The 20,514-nt window shown below is 43.6% G+C and overlaps 2 protein-coding genes across 4 annotated transcripts in view; both read left to right on the top strand.

Annotated features, from left to right (window-relative positions):
* The first annotated feature begins 1,255 nt into the window (after nucleotides 1-1,255).
* haus4 (HAUS augmin-like complex, subunit 4) lies at nucleotides 1,256-5,149 on the top strand. Its single transcript, XM_046064170.1, has 9 exons — nucleotides 1,256-1,437; nucleotides 1,873-2,012; nucleotides 2,348-2,479; nucleotides 2,798-2,938; nucleotides 3,180-3,276; nucleotides 3,409-3,554; nucleotides 3,736-3,866; nucleotides 4,036-4,104; nucleotides 4,380-5,149. The coding sequence occupies exons 1-9, from the start codon at nucleotides 1,383-1,385 to the stop codon at nucleotides 4,564-4,566; spliced, it is 1,098 nt and encodes a 365-aa protein (XP_045920126.1). The 5' UTR covers nucleotides 1,256-1,382; the 3' UTR covers nucleotides 4,567-5,149.
* Nucleotides 5,150-6,230: 1,081 nt separating this feature from the next.
* The window catches only part of dock11 (dedicator of cytokinesis 11), a 69,198-nt gene continuing 54,914 nt past the window's right edge, over nucleotides 6,231-20,514 (top strand). For 2 of the 3 annotated variants that reach the window (XM_046064167.1, XM_046064166.1), the window contains exons 1-9: nucleotides 6,231-6,480; nucleotides 12,529-12,645; nucleotides 14,686-14,775; nucleotides 15,493-15,575; nucleotides 16,145-16,211; nucleotides 17,663-17,758; nucleotides 18,031-18,165; nucleotides 18,977-19,160; nucleotides 19,936-20,015. In XM_046064167.1, the coding sequence (XP_045920123.1) occupies nucleotides 6,376-6,480; nucleotides 12,529-12,645; nucleotides 14,686-14,775; nucleotides 15,493-15,575; nucleotides 16,145-16,211; nucleotides 17,663-17,758; nucleotides 18,031-18,165; nucleotides 18,977-19,160; nucleotides 19,936-20,015 (957 nt within the window). In that variant the 5' untranslated portion in view covers nucleotides 6,231-6,375. Of the gene's footprint in view, nucleotides 6,481-12,528; nucleotides 12,646-14,684; nucleotides 14,776-15,492; nucleotides 15,576-16,144; nucleotides 16,212-17,662; nucleotides 17,759-18,030; nucleotides 18,166-18,976; nucleotides 19,161-19,935; nucleotides 20,016-20,514 lie in introns of those variants that run through there. The other variant, XM_046064168.1, reaches the window with a different exon arrangement.

Below are 20,514 nucleotides of genomic sequence, written 5' to 3'. Positions count from 1 at the left end.
TTAGGTGCTTTTCCCATAAGACGTCAACCACCAGGATGCTGTCAGTGGTGCAGGAGTAGAAATACCTGGAATTTCTTCAAGTGTCAAACAGTCTCTACCTTTCCTTTCTCACAGCAGTCAGTGGGCAGGCCTTCGTATTTGAAGCTGTCCACCCTCTCTACGAGGACCCGATGATGTTAAGGGGGCTGCAGTTCCTCCTCGAATTCTTCCTAAAGTCCACAATCAGCTTCTTAATCTTGCTGATGTTCAAGAGGAGGTTGTTGTCCTGACACCTGTGGGTCAGTCCCCTCTTTGTGACAAGCCTTAAGGGGACTATGGTGCTAAATGTTGGTCAGCACATAGTTTGAAGATGTGCCCAATGATGTCACGCTTTCATCCCCCTTTCATCTCCCTTTCATCTAGGAACCTCAGCTTTAGATGATTTGGCTTGTCGGCTGCCGTTGGCCTCAAAGCGAGCATCATTTTTTTTTTATAGCTCACCTGCTAATGCTATCACATCATAATGTCCTGATAAGAATGAAGAAGGCACACACTCCTTCCGACTTCTTCCCATTGCAGTCAGGGTCCTGAACCAGAGATTCCTCTTACCCAGAACCCTTCACTTCTTCCTGCTGCCATTCTTCCAAGTCCTTATCAAACCTTTACTACAACTACACTGGGCTCCAACCTGACGGAAGACGTGTCCTCTAACTGTCAACACAGAGGATTTTATATCAACGTCAGCATGTAACGTAGGCTATTAGCAGTAGGCCTACATTAGTTTTGTGCCACAACGTGCAAACAGACATAGTGGCGGCCTCTTTCCCCAGAAGTCCCTCTTTCAGTCCATCTGAGGTGCAGAGCTGAAGACAAATGCAGCAGTCTGCATTTTGTCCAGTTCTTAAACATCACTCAGTTAGTCTGATTTTTATATGAAACTAATATTCAGTGAAGATGCAGTTAGATGATAAACAGTGCATATTTTGTACCATGTTATGCTATCTAGTGTGAAGTGCAGGAGCACTGTTCTTCTATACTTGGCAGTATACAGGAGGAACTTTCTTGCGTCTGTCATCATTTGACACAAATCTGCACTTCATATAATTTATCATCATCAATGTCAATGAAGATTATATTGTTGTTAAATAGTAGTTTTCCTTACAAATTATTAAAATGTGCAGTAACTTTGGTTTTCGCAGTGCGCGCTCCCGCGAGTGGCACGCTTCTCTCGTAGGCAGAAGCGGAACTTTGCATTAACCACGTGGGTCAGTTAGCCAATAGGAACGCTCCCTGTAGACGCGCGCAACTCGAGTCAGGAAGTACGCGTTTCATTTTCATGTCGTGTTCGTTTTAGCGAGAAAACATAATTTGCTTGGTTAAAAAGAAACACAGTACAGCTGAAAATGTCCGCTGAACCTGAGTTTACGCTTGGGAACGGTGACAGTTTGCACCAACAGGGTAAGAAAACAAGTTTAAAAGCTCACGTTAATTGCTGCTTGGACTGTTGACGTTACTCTAAAACAATGCATAGTGGCTTGAAACCAAAGAAATGCAGAGATTAGACATAACGTCGTGTATCCATGTTACTTATTATATCCTATAACCAAGATATTTTTTATAAAGTCAGTTAGGTATGTATTTATTTAGCTTTTATTTGACGGGGACAAACGCAAGGGACATTGCTTTATAAGAATACAAAGTAGATGCCATGCATACAGGTTTCCAGCCATGATTAATTTGCAACCCCTGTCCCTGGAAAGTAGGCTTGCTGTGAAAGAAGCTAGCATTTAACGTTAGTTGCAGTTTGAGTCCTGCGCTGTAGTGAATCTCCTGACAAAGTGTTGTTGTGGACTTGGATAATAGGTTTCATGTATTTACTGTCCTCCCGCCCAGTTCTCGCCTCCTTCCCCCTGTGTGACATTACAGAGGAGGATCTGACCCAGAACCCTCAGTTCTGTAAACTCCTGACCACCCTGGCGCAACATGTGGACCAAACTGGACTCACTGTCCCACTGAAAACAGAGCTGGACAAGGTATCAGCGCGCACTGTGCTCACACTGGGACAAAACCTTCAGTTATGTAGCCTTCTACGTTTACTAACACACACGCTCTTTGGTCTGTAAGAAGCAGTATTACATGAAGCAATTCAAGCTAAACTTAAGTTAAACCAAACAGTTACATGTTCCCAAGATTTCTCACTTTGTGGAAAGAAGTTATTCATATTTAATTACACAGTAAGTTGTCTATGACTTACCGACCTCTACTGGTAACCGGTAGGAATTGCAATCACAGAGATGGGGCGTTCCTGCTCCTGCACACTGACTTTGTTAGGTTGTATCTGTGAGCACTTACCGATGTCTTTTTCCAGGCTGAGCAAAAGCTGCAGAGCCAGAGGCGTCACTGGCTGCGCTCCGAGAGCCTCCACACAGGACTGCAGGAGATGATCCAAGACCACAGTATCAGGAAGCACCATGCCACTGTACCCCCTGACCAGAACATGGTACATTTCGCATGCATATTTGCACAGTCCGCGAATGCACAAACGGCTATCAGTGAGTCACGGGCAACACATGTGTGTTTAGCCATTAAAGCTGCACATTTTGCACATTGCAGCTCCAAATCACAGCTAAAGGACATAGTTTGAAACGGTATCCAGAAATCTACCATGAAATATTGTATTAGTAATCTGCACACTGCATGTTTGTGTTCACTCAAGTGACAAAAGATCATTCACTGTGGTCAAAGAAGCAGACTTCTACAGCGTTTTAACTGAGTGGGATGTGTGTGTGTGTGTGTGTGTGTGTGTGTGTGTGTGTAGTTCTATGAGACGATGGAGAAGTGTCTGCTGGTGGCTCAGTGTATCAGACAGCTGGACCCCAGTAACACTACCAACCAGGACCAGCCGCCTGTTCTGGGTCTGAACTCTCAACAGGTGATGGAGCTCCTGCCACCAGAGAAGGTGAGTCATAAAAATATAGAAGGATAATGGTTTACCTTGGTGCTAAAGTGTTCTATGTGAATTTGTGAATGAAATTATGGATAGATGGAGGATCTCACAGCAAAGAGTACAGTAGTACAAAAGCAGACACATTTTCTTTGAAATAGAACCTTGACCATGAGTAGGGAAATACTTCAGTAGTCGAAACAGAAATGCTGAATGTTAATGCTCAAATGTAGCTTGTTGTGTTGATGTCTACTAGAACGTTCAAAGAATGAAACAGGGTCTCCCCAGAGAGCTGGAGAACCATCTGAAGAAAAAGTGTTTGAGCCTCCTCTCTTACTATCAGCCTGAATGGGGTACAGTATCTAGACGCAAATTTATCTGTTCCTGCAAACAAAAATCCTCATTCCCTTCCACTCCCTTTTTACGTCACTCGATTGTTCTGCCATATTCTGACTTAATGACCAGAATGTTGTTTTGTAATCTAGAGAATGATAGTGAGGGTCTGAAGAACACCAAGTTGTCTCATCTGTCAGCCCAGCTGGACAAAGACAAGAAGAGATCAGAGTGTCTGAAGGAGACCTGCCGGGAAAACACAGTTCTGCTTCAGAGACAGACTCAGCTCTACCTCTCCGTAAGTACTCTTTCATATACATGTGAACTAAAACAAGCTACATGTTGCTCTGTTTATGACAGGTTATTGCATACAATAAAAATGTTACTGTGTGTACAAGCCATAAATATGTTCTCTTTACTTTATACAAAACAATATTTTGCTTTCAGTTTTCCTTTTCTTTTTATTGCCTTGTGTCCAGGAGCTGATTAAGTGTATACAGCTTCTCCAGTCTCTCATCCTGGACCACAGACTGAGGATCCAGACAGATCTGGACGGGAAGAAATTAGAGTACCTTGAGGGGAAATGTGAATTAGTCTTACAGAAGATCAAGTAAAGTGTTTTCAGTACTTTGCCTGTTTAAAAACATTTTTAGATTGTACATTTACTGGAGCCCTTATCCAGAAATACATGCTAGGAGAATTAACTCAAATGATTAGATCATCGGTATTACATGCATTTCAGTTTTTGTTATGTCTATTTTTCTGCTCTTCTTTCAAAGGACAGAGATTGTGGACATTCAGCTGGACACGTACACAGCCGACTCAATATCTGCTCATAGAAAAATAAGGCAAGAGGCTTATTGTCCATCTCTGGCTAATGTCTTATGTTTGCCCTGTAATCCTGTATAAATCATATGACCACACTCCACTTTCTGAAAGGCAACACAGTGATAGCAGTCGAGGAAATCAATACTGTTTCTCACTAGTGTTTGTCATTTAAATTCTCCTTGCATTTGAACTGCAGCTTCCTGATCCGAGCCTTCGGAAATGTTATCATAGAAACTGCATTCTGGCTGACGGTCCTCTAAAAACCTAATAATCTTCTGTTGTGTCTTAATTTTAGAGAGAAGCTGGTGTCTGAGCTGAAGGCCTGTCAGGTGGAGAAGCAGTCTGTTGAGATAAAACTGTCCTCCTTTGAGATCTTGGGTAAAGAATTTGGGCACTTGGCTGAGGAGTACTGCAGATTACGGCATGAGATAGAACTGAAGAACTGGGCTCTGAAGGAGTTCACCCAGTACAATAACAAGTGAAAATCATATCTGACGGCGGGACAACAGCCAGCCGTTCCCTTCTTATGGTGTGTCATTCCTCACGATGACATGCTGGCTTTTGGACGCTTGACCCAGAAACTGTGTGGACTTTTGGCCTACAGGAACTATGTAGCGTGTATGTTAGTGAGTGCTCCCATTAGAGCTCACATAAGAATGGTTTAATTAACTAAAATAATTTCAGTCAAGCCTCTTCAGTGGATTCTTTGTTTGCACCTGAACCCATTTAGGCTTGTTTTGTGTTCATTACTCTTACCTCAGCTATCAAGACAGTAAAATGTGCCAACGGTTGGGTGAGCATGTATAATGCGATAGAAAATAAACTACAATAATGTCCCCAGGGTTCTGAATATGAGTAAGACCCTATATTTATATAACATCTTTCTTTGAGCTGATATCTGTTCTCGCTGCAGTTGTGTGGTGGGAAAAATGTATACAAGACAGGTCCACACATGTAAGCAACATCCTTTCACATATGATGGGTGTCGTGAAGAACATCACGCTCATCTTCTCCTTCCTTGGCACACATTTTATAGCCTAAATTAATAAATAAAAATAGTAAGTGCACTGATGCTGCTGTCATTCTTTCTTTTGTAAGACACAATGTCATGTAAATAATCCTTATAGAAGATTAATTCAAGCATCAGTCATGTCCATGTTTCTCCCAGTGTTCTGTCCACTTCTGTGGGCTTTTCAGTCTTTTCATCAAAGTATCCTCCAGGGAAGAATTTCCATATTGATATTTTATTAAATGATGATTTTTACCTGTCATGTAATAGGGGAAGTACACGAGTCCTACACTCTGTAAAAGTGACATCAAAATTATGAAAGTGAAACTGGTGAAACGCTCACAATAAACCTGAGCTCTTGTAGATTTTATGTTGGGAAAAATAGCTGAATCAAATGCTTAGTTTAGTTTCCTGCAATTTGCGGTATAGTCCACAAGATGGCAGTACAGTCCCAATTTTGTCTGAGATCTGCATACATTTTTTTTTATTTCAACCTTATTCTGTACTTGACATGGTGAACTCCTAGCTGGTGTCCTTGCTTTTCTTTTCTATCACTTTTAATAATTTATACAACAAACTACTTTTAAATTAAAGAAATGTGCACAGAGTGAAGCGCTCGAGACTTGAGGTTTTATAATTCAAGGTGTCCAAATGAGCCTTTTTGACGCATGACAGCAGTTGAGGAGTCACCTTAACACATTTCTACACTTTTTTCCCAGGTTTTTGTAACATCTTTATCACAGCTGGCAGCAATGTTAGTTGTCTAATATCCCCATACAGTTTATTTTATTCATGTAGTATTTAAGGAAATGTGTCATTACAAACAGTAATTTAGTAGATTTGGGTTGATTGAATTAGTTTGCGTGTATTCTTAAGCATATCATAAAACAAAATGCCTAACCAGACCAGTGACTTCTTCTGGGCCATTTAACAAATCACAACCATACAAAATAAACTTGAGTTTAATATTTCGTAGACTGTGATTGACGCTGTCAGATTAACGCCCACTCCGTTGTCTTCCTCTAAACTGACGATCTTTGTTTTAGCTCCGCTGAGCAGGAACCGGAAGAAGGTAGAAGTGAAGCATCTCGCCCTGTTAAACCCTCTCTGGTCTCCTCAGCAGCAACAGCAGCGGCCCCGCCTCGCGACGTGAACCGCTGGCTGGTTCACCTCCAACACAACCCACATCTGGCTGTCACACAGCAGTGGTTGCCGCTCCGTCCGGTACCCGCGGCATGCTCGTATCCACGCCGGGACACACGAAGGGGATTATAAACAGAGGATGTCGGAGGTGCGGAAATTCACGAAGCGGTTAAGCAAACCCGGTACGGCCGCGGAAGTCAGGCAGAGCGTGTCGGAGGCTGTGAGGAGCACCGTGGACCTTGTGGTGAGCGGAGCTTAAACGCTGTCTGTGGACCCGGCGGCGGTCATTTAAGCTAACAGGGATAATCACGTTACAAATAAACTGGTTAGCCTGCCGCCTCCCCTCCCCTCTGTTGTCCTTGCGGCGTTTAGCTTTTCCATTCCTCTTTATTTTTTTTTACATTGCTGCTGTTCTTTTTGCTTTATTCTTCAGACTCCCTTCTCCCAGTTTTCATTCACCGCGCTTGTCCCACCAGCCTTGTGCTCGTGTAACGTTAGCACCCGCGTGTCTCAGTGCGCTCCAGCTCAGCGTTATTGGCAGCGCTGCGTTTAAAGACAGGTCATTATGGAGCGGTCAAGTGCCGGCTTGGTTTCCTGAATTACCGGCGTTAGAAAAGAAAAAAAAAAAGGAAAGGATGACATTGTCCACATGAACACATGGAGGGGGGGGGGGATTCAGTTCTGTGCGGCTCCTTTTGTGTGCTGGCGAACGAGGAGTAGTGCCAGTTGGACAGCTGCAGCATGGCTTCCCTGTCATTGCCTTGCAGGAGTGTGTGTGCTCTTTATTTCTACTGAAAATGGCCACATTGCGCAGAAAAAGGCAGTTAATGCATGTCCGTATAAATAATGCATAATGCTAATCATGGGTGTGCAAAGCAAAAGGTTGAATAAATAGCTGTGCTGTTGTCTGATAGTGGCTTGGAACAGACTGCCGTAATGAGGGATTAGGAGCACTGAGGGTCCTGCTGATGCAGTGTGTGTGTGTTATTTTCATATCAGGATGTCAAAAGGCTTGACATTTGTCTTGAAACTTCCAGTGACGTCAGTGCAGGTTGACACTGGCCTGCGGATCTCTTGGTTTTCTTTTTCTCATAGCAGCAGCACCATCTGGTTACTCCTCCACTTTCTCATGACGTGACAATGACAAACTGCTGCAACCCCAAACACAAACATACAGCCATACATCTCTGGCTGTTTAGAGAGCGGAGCTGGAGCAGTTTGTATAAGAGATAAACTCCTGTTCCTTTGGGATTAGGCTTCAGTCTTATGATGGTCATCTTTGAGGAGTGTGACGCACTACGGGCTGTCAGCATAAGAATCATGTGATAAGGTTTTAATTTCCGCAGCAGAGGTGGGCAGAGTGTGTGCAGCCGTGTGTGATGTGTGTTTTTGCCTTCCTGTTTCAGAGTATCCGTTTTTTTGGCTGCTCATTTTGGTGGCTCAAACTTTTGGCTCCGCAACTTGAGAACAGACGTTGCTGTGTGGAGGCTGCGTGGCCCCGCGCTCCTCTCACATGGGGATTCCCGCAGGCATGCTGTGACCACGCTTCCTCTGTGTCTGACTGTGTGTATGTGTTCATTCTCAATTTCTCTCAGCTCCACAAAGTCAGCTCCATTTCTAAAGTCTTTAATTCCACGCCTGCGGTCTTAGATTTTTCCAGTGAACAAACAGGTTTTACATTTTTTTTTTTTTTAGGCAGAGAGATGAATTTTCAGAAGGAAGTGGCAGAGTGCAGAATGTGGAAGTATTTGTTTCCTACATGATTCAGACAGCTCCTGGGCTGTGTATTATTAAGAAGCGAAATTTCTTCATTATTGCTTCATTACTGGTCTTACTGTAGAAAGTCCTGCTGAAAGGTCATAGTCGTCTTTCACATAAAAATGTCTGGGATCCACTGGACAGTAGCTGTCGGCCTGATAGTTGGTAGAGACTACATGATCCTTTCCTAATGGACTGTGTGATTCTAAAGAGCGAAACATCTAAGAAACCCCTGATGTTCTGTCATGTGTCTTGCTACTTCCTGGTGTGTCTCCGCTGTTGGACTTGAATCTGGTTTAATCGTCTCCTCAGGTCGTCTCATGCCCAGCAGGAAGAGGCTGTCGATAATTTGACGTTGCACAGTCTGCCTAGCGTAGTTTTTCTACAGTTGCAATGGCCAATTGGCACAAACAAAAGCCATACTGGGCAGGTTGCATGTTTTTGCATAGGAGGAAAAGATGCTCTTCTTTTGTCTTTATAAAGCCAAAACCGTGGCTCCGGGCTGTTGGCTGAACAAAATAAGACTAGTCCAACACGTCTCCTCGGGGTAATGTCATTTGTTCCGCCTGTGCTTCTCCTTCTATGACACGTCAAAACATCTGCTGTGTGAAAAGGACCGTGAACCCGATTCGTTTGAGAGAAACTAGAGCGCTCTGATGCTCAGATCAAGATTGTAGTTGGCAAGATTTTACTCAGACAGCAAAATGTAAAGTACAAATTGGACAGATTGTAGGCAGGGAAGAAAAGAAACACCTCAGTGGGATCTAAAGAAGCCGGTCTTGTTCTTGAGGTCACTCTTAATAGCTTATGTGTGCTTAATCTGTGTTCTTGGTGATGTTATTTCATTCAAGTTCAACGTGGCTCCATTAGTAATTAGTTTCCCCGTTGTTGTGTTGTTAACAGTAGGTAAATAAAAAAGCAGTTTATGGAGTTAAGGAGAAATCTTTTAACCTTCACTTCAAATGGGAAAGTTTGAGAACCACTCTGAAGGAATGGACTGTTGACATCCATATGATTGTACGTCCAACTATGCGTGCCACTTTATGGTCAGTATGAATGTCACTATTGCATCACTGTGCAGTGCCATCACCATGTCTATATATGGACATTTTTAGATAAACTGAAGGATTGAATGCTGTGTGTGAGGCTGAGAAAAGTCCCTCATGTTTAGGCTAAAAACACCTTTACAATGAGTCTAAAAGCAAGACTGTTTACCTCGTCTTATGAAGAGCTGACATTATATATTTTCATGTGACAACACTGAAGAAATGACACTTTGCTACAATGTAAAGCAGTGAGTGTGCAGCTTGTATAACAGTGTAAATTTGCTGTCCCCTCAAAATAACACATCACGCAGCCATTACTGTCTAAACCGCTGGCAGCAAAAGTGAGTAGATATAAAATGTGAGGGGTGTATTCACTTTTGTGAGATACTGTAACTATGTAATAGGAATGTATAGTCAAACTATTAAATGAATAGAAAATAACCATTGCATTTTCACGTGTAGCCTATATTAGGAGATGTAGTCGTTAACGGAAACTTTAAATTCCACGTAATCTGCCTTGAATTTGGTGTTTAAATCCTGTATCTGTCTGTACATTCCTAATGGGGATGCATAAAAGAAGCTCTATTCATAATACACTTTTTTGGAAGAGACATGGAGGAATATAAGGATAAAAGAGACTAGCTGGGCTCCTTTCCTTCCCTCGAGTGGGCCGCCGTGTGCCTGTGCCGCTCATATCCACACAGATTGGAGCACTTAGCGGGGTCAGCTGTGGGACAGTGGAGCTGCTTCATTCTGTGTGCGTGACTTGATTGTCAATGTGTGTGTGTGTGCGTGCGTCGGTGTAAGCTTCCCTGGCCAACGTGATGACGTCCACCCGGTCGCGTTGGAGCGGTGAGTGCCTTGCATCTGCTGAGCTGTAATGGGACACAGACCTTTGGAAATGCAGCCTTGCTACCATCATCATCATCACCATCATCATCATAGTCACACACACTGGCAGTCATGCTTTGTACTGATTTTTGGAGTGTTGTCTGGCCAGATCGAGGGTTCAGAGCTGATGGTGTGAGACTTGGGAGATGGCGACATAAATAAGACAGGACCGTGTGTTGACTGCTTGCATCATACAGTCACACCCAAGTGTTGGGCCACGTCCTTCAGTGTTTTAGCATCTGTCTCTGTTTCCCAATCAGTGAGACTGTGGCTTCACAGCTGGCTGGGTGTGATTCTTCAGCTTCTTTCCTCCTCTATAAAAACAGAACTCTCTCTTTCTTTCTTTCTTTCTCTCTTTGCTTGCTCCTTCTCTTCCTTTCTGTCTGTCTCTCCCCCCTTTCTCTGTCTCTCTGTAACACGATCAGCGCTACAGTCTCGCCACTGTGCGCTGCCGAACGGTTGCCGCTGACTTGCAGCGCGTTGCGGTGCGGCTTGTTGCACATGACAGGAAGCAGAAGCTGCTGCTTTGGGTGCAGGGGCGGCCACAGTCATGTTTAATGCTTTCAACAGACTTTTATAAGTGCTGTGTTTTGCTGCTGCTCAGGTTGCTGGTTGTCTTCTGAGTAGCCCTGTCTTTATGTGAAAAAACAAACAAACGCAAAGATAGCAGTGATGCTACATAACACAGAGAAACTGGAAACTCTCTCAAGTATCATTAGGGTTAGGGCATTTTTATTTAGATTAGTGGTTCAAAAAATGCTGAATGCATGGTTCATGTGGAGAACCGACATGGTCTGGTCTGGTGGAAAAAATCTGCAGGGAACATGTACGTGTAACCGGCATATTTCACCAAATTATTGGTTAGAGAACATGGAAAGGGAGAGCTTTCTTTCCTTTATTGGCTTGTGTTCAGATGCCAGGATTTTCCAGAATGAGATTTTAACCCCATAAAACCTCATTCTGTGTAGCCAAACATAGTCTGGATCAAACCCTTAGAGCTTCATTTCAAAATGGCCAGAGATATCAAACAGGTCAGGCCAAAACTTGAGGTGACGTGTATTGAATGATGCACAAGACAACTTGCATCTTCCTGTTTGACAGAATGATGCAGCCACAAAAACACAGAGTTTTGGCTTTAAATATTTCACTCATTGTAAACATCATATAGCTTGAATGAGGAGCTAGAACAAGCTGATACTCAATATATACACGTGATACTGTCAGACAATGTGGAATGAAATCATTTTCCCTACTTTAAATCTGCTTAAAACCTGTGAAAACGTGTTTTCAAATCTAAAGTATTCATCTAAAACATTTCCTTTTTGATGACTAAATGAGTAACAATCAAGTTAAAGTTCAGAAAAAAAAGATACATGTGTGAGATTACAAAAACTGTTCAACCTTTTGCAGACAATGTGTTCATGTAGGACAGCTACAGAAAGAGGAAAACTGCATGTTGAGTGTGTCACTGGGCTCATGAAGCTCAAAAAGACCTCGACCTAAATACGAGCAGGTATCGAGAATCACTGAATAAATGCACATGTAAGCATGCCTAGTTTTAGAGGAAAGAAAGCAGATGGGAGGGCTGACCAAGCAGAAGGGGAAAAAAGAGACAGCAGCCAAACTACCTAACTAACTTTACTTCATTGCTGGCGTTCTCACTCGGCCCACTCCAACAGTGGTACTATAGGAAAACAAAGCTCTGCATCACAGCTGCAGACTCTGAAATGGAAACATGACAAGGTGGAAAATGACTCTGTCTTACTCTCCCAGCTGTCGTGAGGAGTCCTTCTCCTGCGTGTGTTGCCTACAGACTCAGCGGCAGTGGTTCAGTGAGGTGGCAGAAGAAGCTGATCAAACCCATACTGTCTGGCTTCCCCTGCTCGAGTCCCAACGGCTTGGTGTTGCTCAGCCCCGGCTTATTGGCTAAGCTATTCTTCACCATCTTCACTGCTCGGCTTGAGCTTTAAATGGCACTTTCTTGGATTTTAATTCCGAGTCTTTTAGAGTGGTTTAGGTTTATGCTTGTAATAACATCTTGACCTAGTTTGTGTGAGGCTCGGGTTTTTAGCCTGAAGGCCTCTTTAAGACATTAAGGGGAGGTCACTTCTCCATGAAACCCGAAACAGGAAGTTATGATGTTTAGCTGGATGGCAGGTGATATATTTCTTGTGTTTTGTTTCATTATTACGTATGCCTCTATCAAACACGCTTTATTGGATTGCACATAAATATCAAGTCAGATGTGATAGCTTGTCCACGTCACTGCTGCCCCGTGTCTCACCTTTCTTGTCCCGTCTGTCTTTGCCTATTTATTTGTTGTCAGCTGCTTTCTTTTCTTTTCGTCATCTTTTGCATTTGCGTTTCATCCACCCACAATTCTCTCAGCAGCTCTATCCCTGCCAGATGACACTGCTCTGAACTTTGTGGTTTCTCTGGTCTCTCTGATCTCCCGTGGAAGGGCGGGGGGGGCCTTGTTAACTGCTTTCAAATAGCTCTTCCCAGAGCCACGGTAAAAACACAACTATCAGAATGTTGGATCAAAAAGATTTAGTTTGTTTACGTGAAGCTTTATGTATTTGTGTCGTGTCTCTCAGGAGCAGCCGAAGATCATTGAACCGCTGGACTATGAGGCCGTGGTGTTTCAGAGAAAGGCCCAGATCCACAGTGACCCCCACCGAGACCTGCTGCTCTGCCCTGTCGACGATGTCTCGGTGAGTTCCCCTCATCCTTTCCCGCCGTGTCATAACCGAGGGAGCTTTGCAGCTTACCCAGCAGCCTGCTGTCTCCTGTGACAGTTTGTGTAGGGGGGAGTTCAGGTCTTGGTTTTTGTCAGTGCTGCTATCCCTCATACTCATACAAAAGTTATCACTTGTTAAGATCTTAAAGATGTAATTGTTTGACTGGCACATCAGATTGAAAAATACTTGAATACATTTGTCATTTAAGATGTATGGTAGATACAAGAATACAGAAATAGTGAGTGTTTAAAAATCTGATATCATATATGAGCCAATATTATTTATATACGCCAACATTTTTATCTTGCAAGCATTCCAATGTGTTTTTCTTCTCCGGTGGGACACTTTTCTAAAGTACCTCATGTCTGTCCTGAACTTTAGTTTCTTATTACTTATTGGCTTGACCTATTTGCTGATACCAATTTATTATCTGCAATAATCTAACAGTATAAATGAGTGAATTAGTGGAAGAATTAAGGCCCAACATGAACATCCCTTAGGGGGCAAACTCCATTTTCAACAACCTGGATCTAATTTTGTCCATAGTTCTTCTTCGTTATAATAACTTTGTTATGTAAGGCTGCATTGCACGGTCCCGTTTTCTGATTTAAAAAATTCAATTGTTTCCACGTTTCTACCAAGTGAAGGAGTTTTTGTTTGTGGCCATGGTTTGATGGTTCCAGCAGCAGAACATTTCAGTTGAGTGGTATTGTTGGATAATGTTTGTGCGTGGTTGTTTAAATTTATTGTTTTCAAGATTGTAATCCTGTTAATAGTCCCCATTTTAAATAATCGGTAATCTGATTATGTTTTTATTTTGCGTTACTTTTAACAGGATAGTTACCTTTTTTCTGTATCCTAAATACGCAAAGCCGGTTCATGTATTCTGTTTCTCCCCAAGCCCGATCATAACAAATACCCAAGACCCAAGTTTTTTTTAACAAAATAAATCCTTTAAAGCTAGGGTAGTCAATGCTGGAGAAACGAGTAAGAGACAGCTAGATTTTTAAAGTGCCCAATTGAAAAAATCCCACCCCCTCCTCCTTTCAGGCCTCCCTCCAGAGCCACTCCCCCAAAACACATGTTCATGGGCAGTGAGTGCACGGGCAGATTGCATTCAGGTAGGCATGTGGGCCAGCCAGTCAGTCCTGTGACAGCCTCAGATACCAGATGTGTTTCATTTTTATGTCACAGATTTTATTTATTGATAGATGTCGGGATGTAAGGAGCATTTAAACAAATATAACAAAAAATGCTTCTGAAATAAACTGCATACCCCAGCTTTAAAATATTATAATCCAAATACTCTGTATAAAGAGCATTGTTGGTTTTGTCCCTGCAAACTTGTAAAACGGATGTGCTGCTTATTTGGACTATGAATCAGTGCATCCCGGATCCATCTGCAGCCTCTGATTTGAAGGTCAAATACAAAATCTTCTTCTCAGCTCACCTGTGCTGAGATCTCCTGAGGAAACAGCCCAATCAGCAGCTTTTTTATTCTTGTAAAACTGTCTGAGTCAAATGAGAACAAAGAGCTGAACTAAAGAAGGGTTTCCCATCATCCATCACTGTTCATCCGCAACGCACCAGGCTCCATTATTTACGGGTCAGTCCAAGAGGCCTGACCAGTTAAATACAGTCCAGCCAGGTACCTCTGCTCTGTATTTATTGGTGCTGCTCCAAACACACGTGGTTTTGTTTAGAGGCACGTCTCGCTCCGTGTCCATCTGTTTTTATGTGTCCGGGCCTTCTGTTTTCTCCCATTCACTTTCTCTTTGCCTGTTGTTAGTGGTTTCCTGCTGTGCCGCCATTGAACGATAAGATAAAGAACTTGCTTTTGCTCTTGTTAATCTCACTGCGTGTGTGTGTGTGTGTGTGTGTGTGTGTGTGTGTGTGTGTGTGTGTGTGTGTGTGTGTGTGTGTGTGTGTGTGTGTGTGTGTGTGTGTGTGTGTGTGTGTGTGTGTGTGTGTGTGTGTGTGTGTGTGTGTGTGTGTGTGTGTGTGTGCGCGCAGGAGTCCCAGATCTCCCGGCAGAGGAGGACCGTTGTTCCCTCGGTGCCTCAGAATGCTGAGCGGGAGGCCAGGAGTCTGTTTGCCAAAGAGGTACTATAACTTAGCACTCCCATGTGTGTGACTGGCCTCACTTTGTGTCTAACAGTTAGCAGTTAGCAATGATGCCCTGTCCAGGAGGTTTTGGAGCTACGGTATTCATAGTTGACGTAAATCTTCTCAGTAATATGACTCTTACTTCCTCAAATAGAATCTGCTCAATAATAATAGTCAAACTCTCAGTTCACCTCTGATTTCTTGACTGAAGTGGTAACTTGAAGCTCATAAAGAAACCCAGAATGAACAGGCCTGTACTGAAAAACAGACTCTTCTGGCATGATGTGGATCTGAGTTCCTCAGCCAGCTCTCATGACTATGATACAGCACGGAAACAAGTGTTATAGGGACTGTTAAAATAAATCTATGCTCACTCAGCATCTACTGAACAATGATCCTTTCAGCTGGCTTAATTGAGAATTTCTGCTTGCCGTTTAACACTGAAAAGAAAGTAATATGTACAATCAAAACCATCTTGAGTGGAACCACGTCAGGGGTGAAGACTTCTCCTGCTACTTTGCAGAATTATTTCGAGTTCTTAAATGAATAATATTGAGGTGGAATTTTCCCCCCTCAAAATAGGGAAGCGAACCCTCATTGAGTCAGAGAAAAGAAACGTGTGCTTGGTTTGGTCACTCTGCTTGTTGGCTGCTTGTTGTATTTGAGTATGTCTGCTGCCTCTAATCCAGCTCTCTGTGTTGCTCTGTTTGGCAGTGCATCAAGATGTACAACACCGACTGGCATGTAATCAACTACAAATATGAGGCTTACACTGGTGACTTCCGCATGTTGCCAAGGTGAGGACGATAAGGGGGGCAAAAAAAACAACAACATATAAATTAGAAATGCAGTTTGGAAATGTGGAACATTTAGAGTTTAGGCCCAAATATGTAACATGTACAAGAGATTTACTCTGCTCACGTGGGTCTGCTGGATGACGACCTGCAACAAATCACTGTATATTAATGCAGCTCTGATGCTTAAGCAGAATAGAGGAAATATTGAGTTGAAGTAAAGGCACAGAGTTCAGCCAGATGTTCCTCTATAACACAGCAGGTGCAGCCCAGATGTTTGGAATTCATATTTAAATGGTGATAAAGCTTCCTGAGGAAATAAATTTTGTATCTGCAACCTGCACTTGACCCATACACGGAGTTAAGGAGACACAAACAAACAAAATTCTCCAAGAACCCTCAAAAGGAAAACAACTGTAATGTGCATGATTAACTGACCGACACAGGGCATACACAGCAAAGGAGACAAAGTGTGTAGATCAGGCAGCGATTTGTTGCAGGGAACATGCATTCGGGAGGGCGGGGGGGCTCATTTATTGAAGACCGCTGACCCTCTCACTGTGTGTTCAAAGCAAAGGCCTGAAGACAGACAAGCTGCCAGCTCACGTGTTTGAGATCGATGAAGACGCCAAAGACGAGGTGAGTAGAGGGGCCAGAGCGCCATTAGATCACAGACATTGATCAGTAAGGAAGAGCACTCTGCTATTGACTCACTGGGCCTGTTATGGACAGACTGCACCTTGCATGCATGCACCGCTTTTAGAGATGTGCTTTAAACCCTGCTGTGAAATTAATTATCTCTTTTGGAATCACAGATAAGACACTGATTTGGCACATGGCTTGAATATCCTGAAAATATGAGCAACCAGAGCGGCCATGCTCGGCCTGGACGTGTATTGAGCTAGTAATTGTGCTGGAAGAGTCCCTGTGACTTATGATCTGTCAGTCCTACTGTCCGCCCAGCAGTGTGACTCCTCAGAGACTGAGCGAGAGGCAGTGAAACCAGCAGCCTTATATGTTCTATAAATAACCACCCCCCCTCTCCCCGCCCTCCTGGGGCCGGATGCAGAGAAACTGAGACAGAGAAAGGGTTTAATTGAAGGAAAATAAATGCCGATGTACTGCAGGACAGGGAGGAGATGGCTCTGTTACTTCTCGACATGCAGCTGTTTCACCTCTGCATTATCATTTCTGCCTGTGATAGCCGCAGGTCTTGGCAGTCTAGAAGCAAGAATATTTAAGAGCATAAAGAGGAAACAAACATCCATTATATCCTTCCTTTATATTCGCTTGTATAAATGTTTGCTATGTCCTTTAAATGACATTTTATGTCCATCCAAAGGGCCATACAATAAATCAATAAGAATGCAGTGAGAGACATTAGGCATTAGGTGACGTTGTCAAGTACACTACCACTGTTGATACGAGGTAGGGTGTGACGAGGTGCGTGTGCAGGGTGGCCAGCTGCTGTCTGACGGGAGTATGGGCCTAGGCAAGCTGTGGGAGGAGAACAGCCCGCCAATTGGATTAGAGGACGAAGCTGGAGGGACAGTGGCAGACGTGATGCTCAGAGGACAAAATGCCTCTTCAATTTGATTAGGCTCATCGCAATCGTGCGCACACGTAAACACACCCGCCTCTAAACACCTCAGTCTCATAATATGCGTGTCACGGTCCAGGTTTACATTAAGTTAATTTGGTCTCTTTGTATTATGAATTCCTCCAAAGGGCCAGATGCGTTACCCCTGAGAATGCGTGTGTACGCTGTGCCTATTTGTTTCTGACGAATGTTGTGTTTTCTGTGGAGTGCTGATGAAGAGTCCCGTGATAGTTATTATATGAAAAGGCTGCAGTGACAGGACTGAGGCTGAATTATGACGACCTCTTGATGGGAAACCAAAAAAATTGAAGATGTTTCATGTTTCATGCTGGCACTAAATAATTTAAATTTTGTCAATATCATTAAGCTGTTTAGTTTTATCCTCTCTACAGGTACAAATGCTTCATACGTAAAAACCATTAACCTGGATGAACCTGCATTATCCAGCCGGCCTTGATTGATTTCCAGTGTTTGTGTTTGTGTCTATCAGGACTCCGCTTCACTCTGCTCCCAGAGGGGAGGCATCATGAAGCAGGGCTGGCTTCAGAAAGCCAACATCAACAGCAGCCTGTCTGTCTCCATGAGGGTGAGTCACCACCAGACCTCCTGTCTGTTATTCATACAGCAGAACAGCAACGAAACCAAACAGCAACAGCAAAACGGAGGGTTCACAACAGAGCTGGCGACACATGGCAACTCTTCGTTCTCCTCCATGGCTGATAGACAATTCTCTTCTGTCATTCTATACTGTCATACTGTGCTACACAAACTGTGGTCAAAATCCGATTTCATATTGCCCTCCTCATTTATAATCTGTTAGACATGGACCTCCCTGACTTGCTTTGCTGTGAATTGCAGGTGTTCAAGAGGAGGTACTTCTACTTGTCTCAGCTCCCAGACGGCTCCTACATCCTCAACTCCTACAAGGACGAGAAGAACTGCAAGGACACCAAAGGGTCCATCTACCTGGACTCCTGCATAGACGTCGTGCAGGTACACACGGCTGGAACACATCAGAGAAACATCATATGCCCAGTTGGGAATACTGCAACAACAGTAGTAGCAGCAACCGTTTTTTTCCAGGCTGACCAACACTTAAGCTTTCAATACACCATGCTGTTTGTTTAATTGAGCTCCTTTTCGGCGTGTCTCGCTCGGTGCCCACTTTGAGTTTTCCCTTCTTGGCACAAGCTCTCCCCCTCGTGAAAGTCAGTCCTGTTTCCTAGTCGCTCCGGTGGCTTTCAGCCGCTTTGATTGAACAGATTTACTGCATTCCTGCAGCAAGGTCCGGTTCTGACAGATTATGAGGGGCTGCTGATGTTGGCTCATGGCGCAGGCTGGTACCTCATTCGGGTCTGCACTGAGCAGAGAGGCTGCCAGGAAGCTTTCAGCTTGATGAACACATTCAGAAATTGAATGGGAAGAGTGAGGAGAGACATTCCTGCTAGTGGGTTTAATGTGGAAGCTTGTGGAGTGCGGTACATGTAAAGCACGTTTAGCACTGAAAAAAATGATCCAGTGTAAGGACAAACTACAGTCTTTAGTGACGACCTTGTCTGTTTTCATCCATCTGAAGCACTGCAAATAGAACTCATAATGTTATTAAAGTCACAATATTTTTGGTCAGAAAAAGACATACATTGGCTAAATTATATTAAGAGGAAGTCATGTTGTGTTGTCCCAGACTATAGCACTCTTATTACCTGAATAGAGCATGATCCTTTATCTATTGTTAGTGGTTGGTTTGGGAAAGAACCAAAATTCAAAACACAATATATCCAATAATACCCCCCCCCCCCCCCAGAGCCCTAAGATGCGGCGTAATGGCTTTGAGCTTAAGATGCAAGACCGCTACAGCCACTTCCTGGCTGCGGACAGCGAAGCAGAGATGGAGGACTGGGTGGCCACGCTGAAACAGGCTTTACAGAGCAGCACTGAGGCCAGCCAGGACAGGAGGAACGGTGCAGAGACACTGGACTGTGCCCTGGGTGAGTAATACTGTACCTACATCTGAGCATACCTGGCAAATACAGATGCCTAGGTCAGCTTATAGTCAGGATCCTTTTAGCTCTGATAATAATATAAACTAATGTTTGAACATCACCTCTGAGCCAGTCGTGGCCAGGGTTAAAGTAATCCCTCGCCCTGGTAGTGGAGGGAGTCCAAAATGCTGCTGAACTGAAGTCTGAGCTCTGTGATATGACATTTTAATGCCTCCCATATTATAATCATACATAAGCAATAAGTAGGTTTAACACTAGACTTATAGTTGCTGCCAGTGGAGAGATTGAAGGGATATTTTTGCACATCAGCCGACAATTTTTCTAATGTATGTTTAACTGTGCAGGTACGTAAAGTGAATCAAAGCTCAGGAATCTGAATGCTGTTTTTATCTGTTAAAGTCTTTAGTTTCACTCCCAAATTCTCTCCAGTGTGCGTTTCTTCAGGGGGGCAGCCACGGTGAATTGTTGAACTTGTTGCTTGTTCTGAGCTGTGGAAGAGCGCCAGTGGTTTTATGCAGTTTGTGGACGTCCTGCCAGCATCCGTGGGCACTTTTTCCTTTTATAATCATGCGCTCTCTGCAGAATGCTCTAGCGAAACCCAATAGGCCCAGCTTGGTCACAAATCTCCGGGATGCTGATGAGCGACTGGGAGGCCACCCAAAAAAGATGGCTGTTGCCATTAGAGGAACGGAGAGTGAGCAGGGTCGGCTGCACCCTGAGTACCTTTAATTAATGTGTTGTCACTGTCCTGTTCAATCAGATGACGACACTGTCAGCCAAGGCAAAGGTGAGAGCCTGCTGGAGAGCCTCGGGAGGAGCCTACACCCTGAACTTATGAAGGTAAGAAGCGTGGGAGGATTGTTATTTGTTTAATTTGGACGGATTGGCTGAGTTTGTGACATGCTGTAGATATACAGAAACATTTAATATTGTACATTTCAAATGTTTATTTTTGTGAATTTGACATGATATTATTATTTACGGACTGGCGACCTGTCCAGGGTGTACCCCGCCTTTTGCCCAATGGCAGCTGGGATTGGCTCCAGCCACCCGTGACCCTGTACGCAGGATAAACGGTTGACGATGGATGGATGGATTATTATTTACACCCCTTGTGCGCCGGTGTATTAATATCATTATAATTTATTTGTAGAATTTCTTGTTTTTATGTGGGACCTCACAGATAATAGGAATTAAACATAAAAAGCCGTTTCTTTATGACCAAAGAATTTAATGAAAAATGAGCTTTTGTACCAGACCCTATAATCTCTTGTTTGTAAACGTCTACATAATGGAAGAGCCATAGAAGAGCTGAGTTGGTTTAGTCGGACTTTCTCTG

This window comes from Micropterus dolomieu, linkage group LG12 (genome assembly GCF_021292245.1).
Source record: "Micropterus dolomieu isolate WLL.071019.BEF.003 ecotype Adirondacks linkage group LG12, ASM2129224v1, whole genome shotgun sequence".
Classification (NCBI taxonomy): domain Eukaryota; kingdom Metazoa; phylum Chordata; class Actinopteri; order Centrarchiformes; family Centrarchidae; genus Micropterus; species Micropterus dolomieu.
This window is presented reverse-complemented; position numbering and strand designations above follow the sequence as displayed.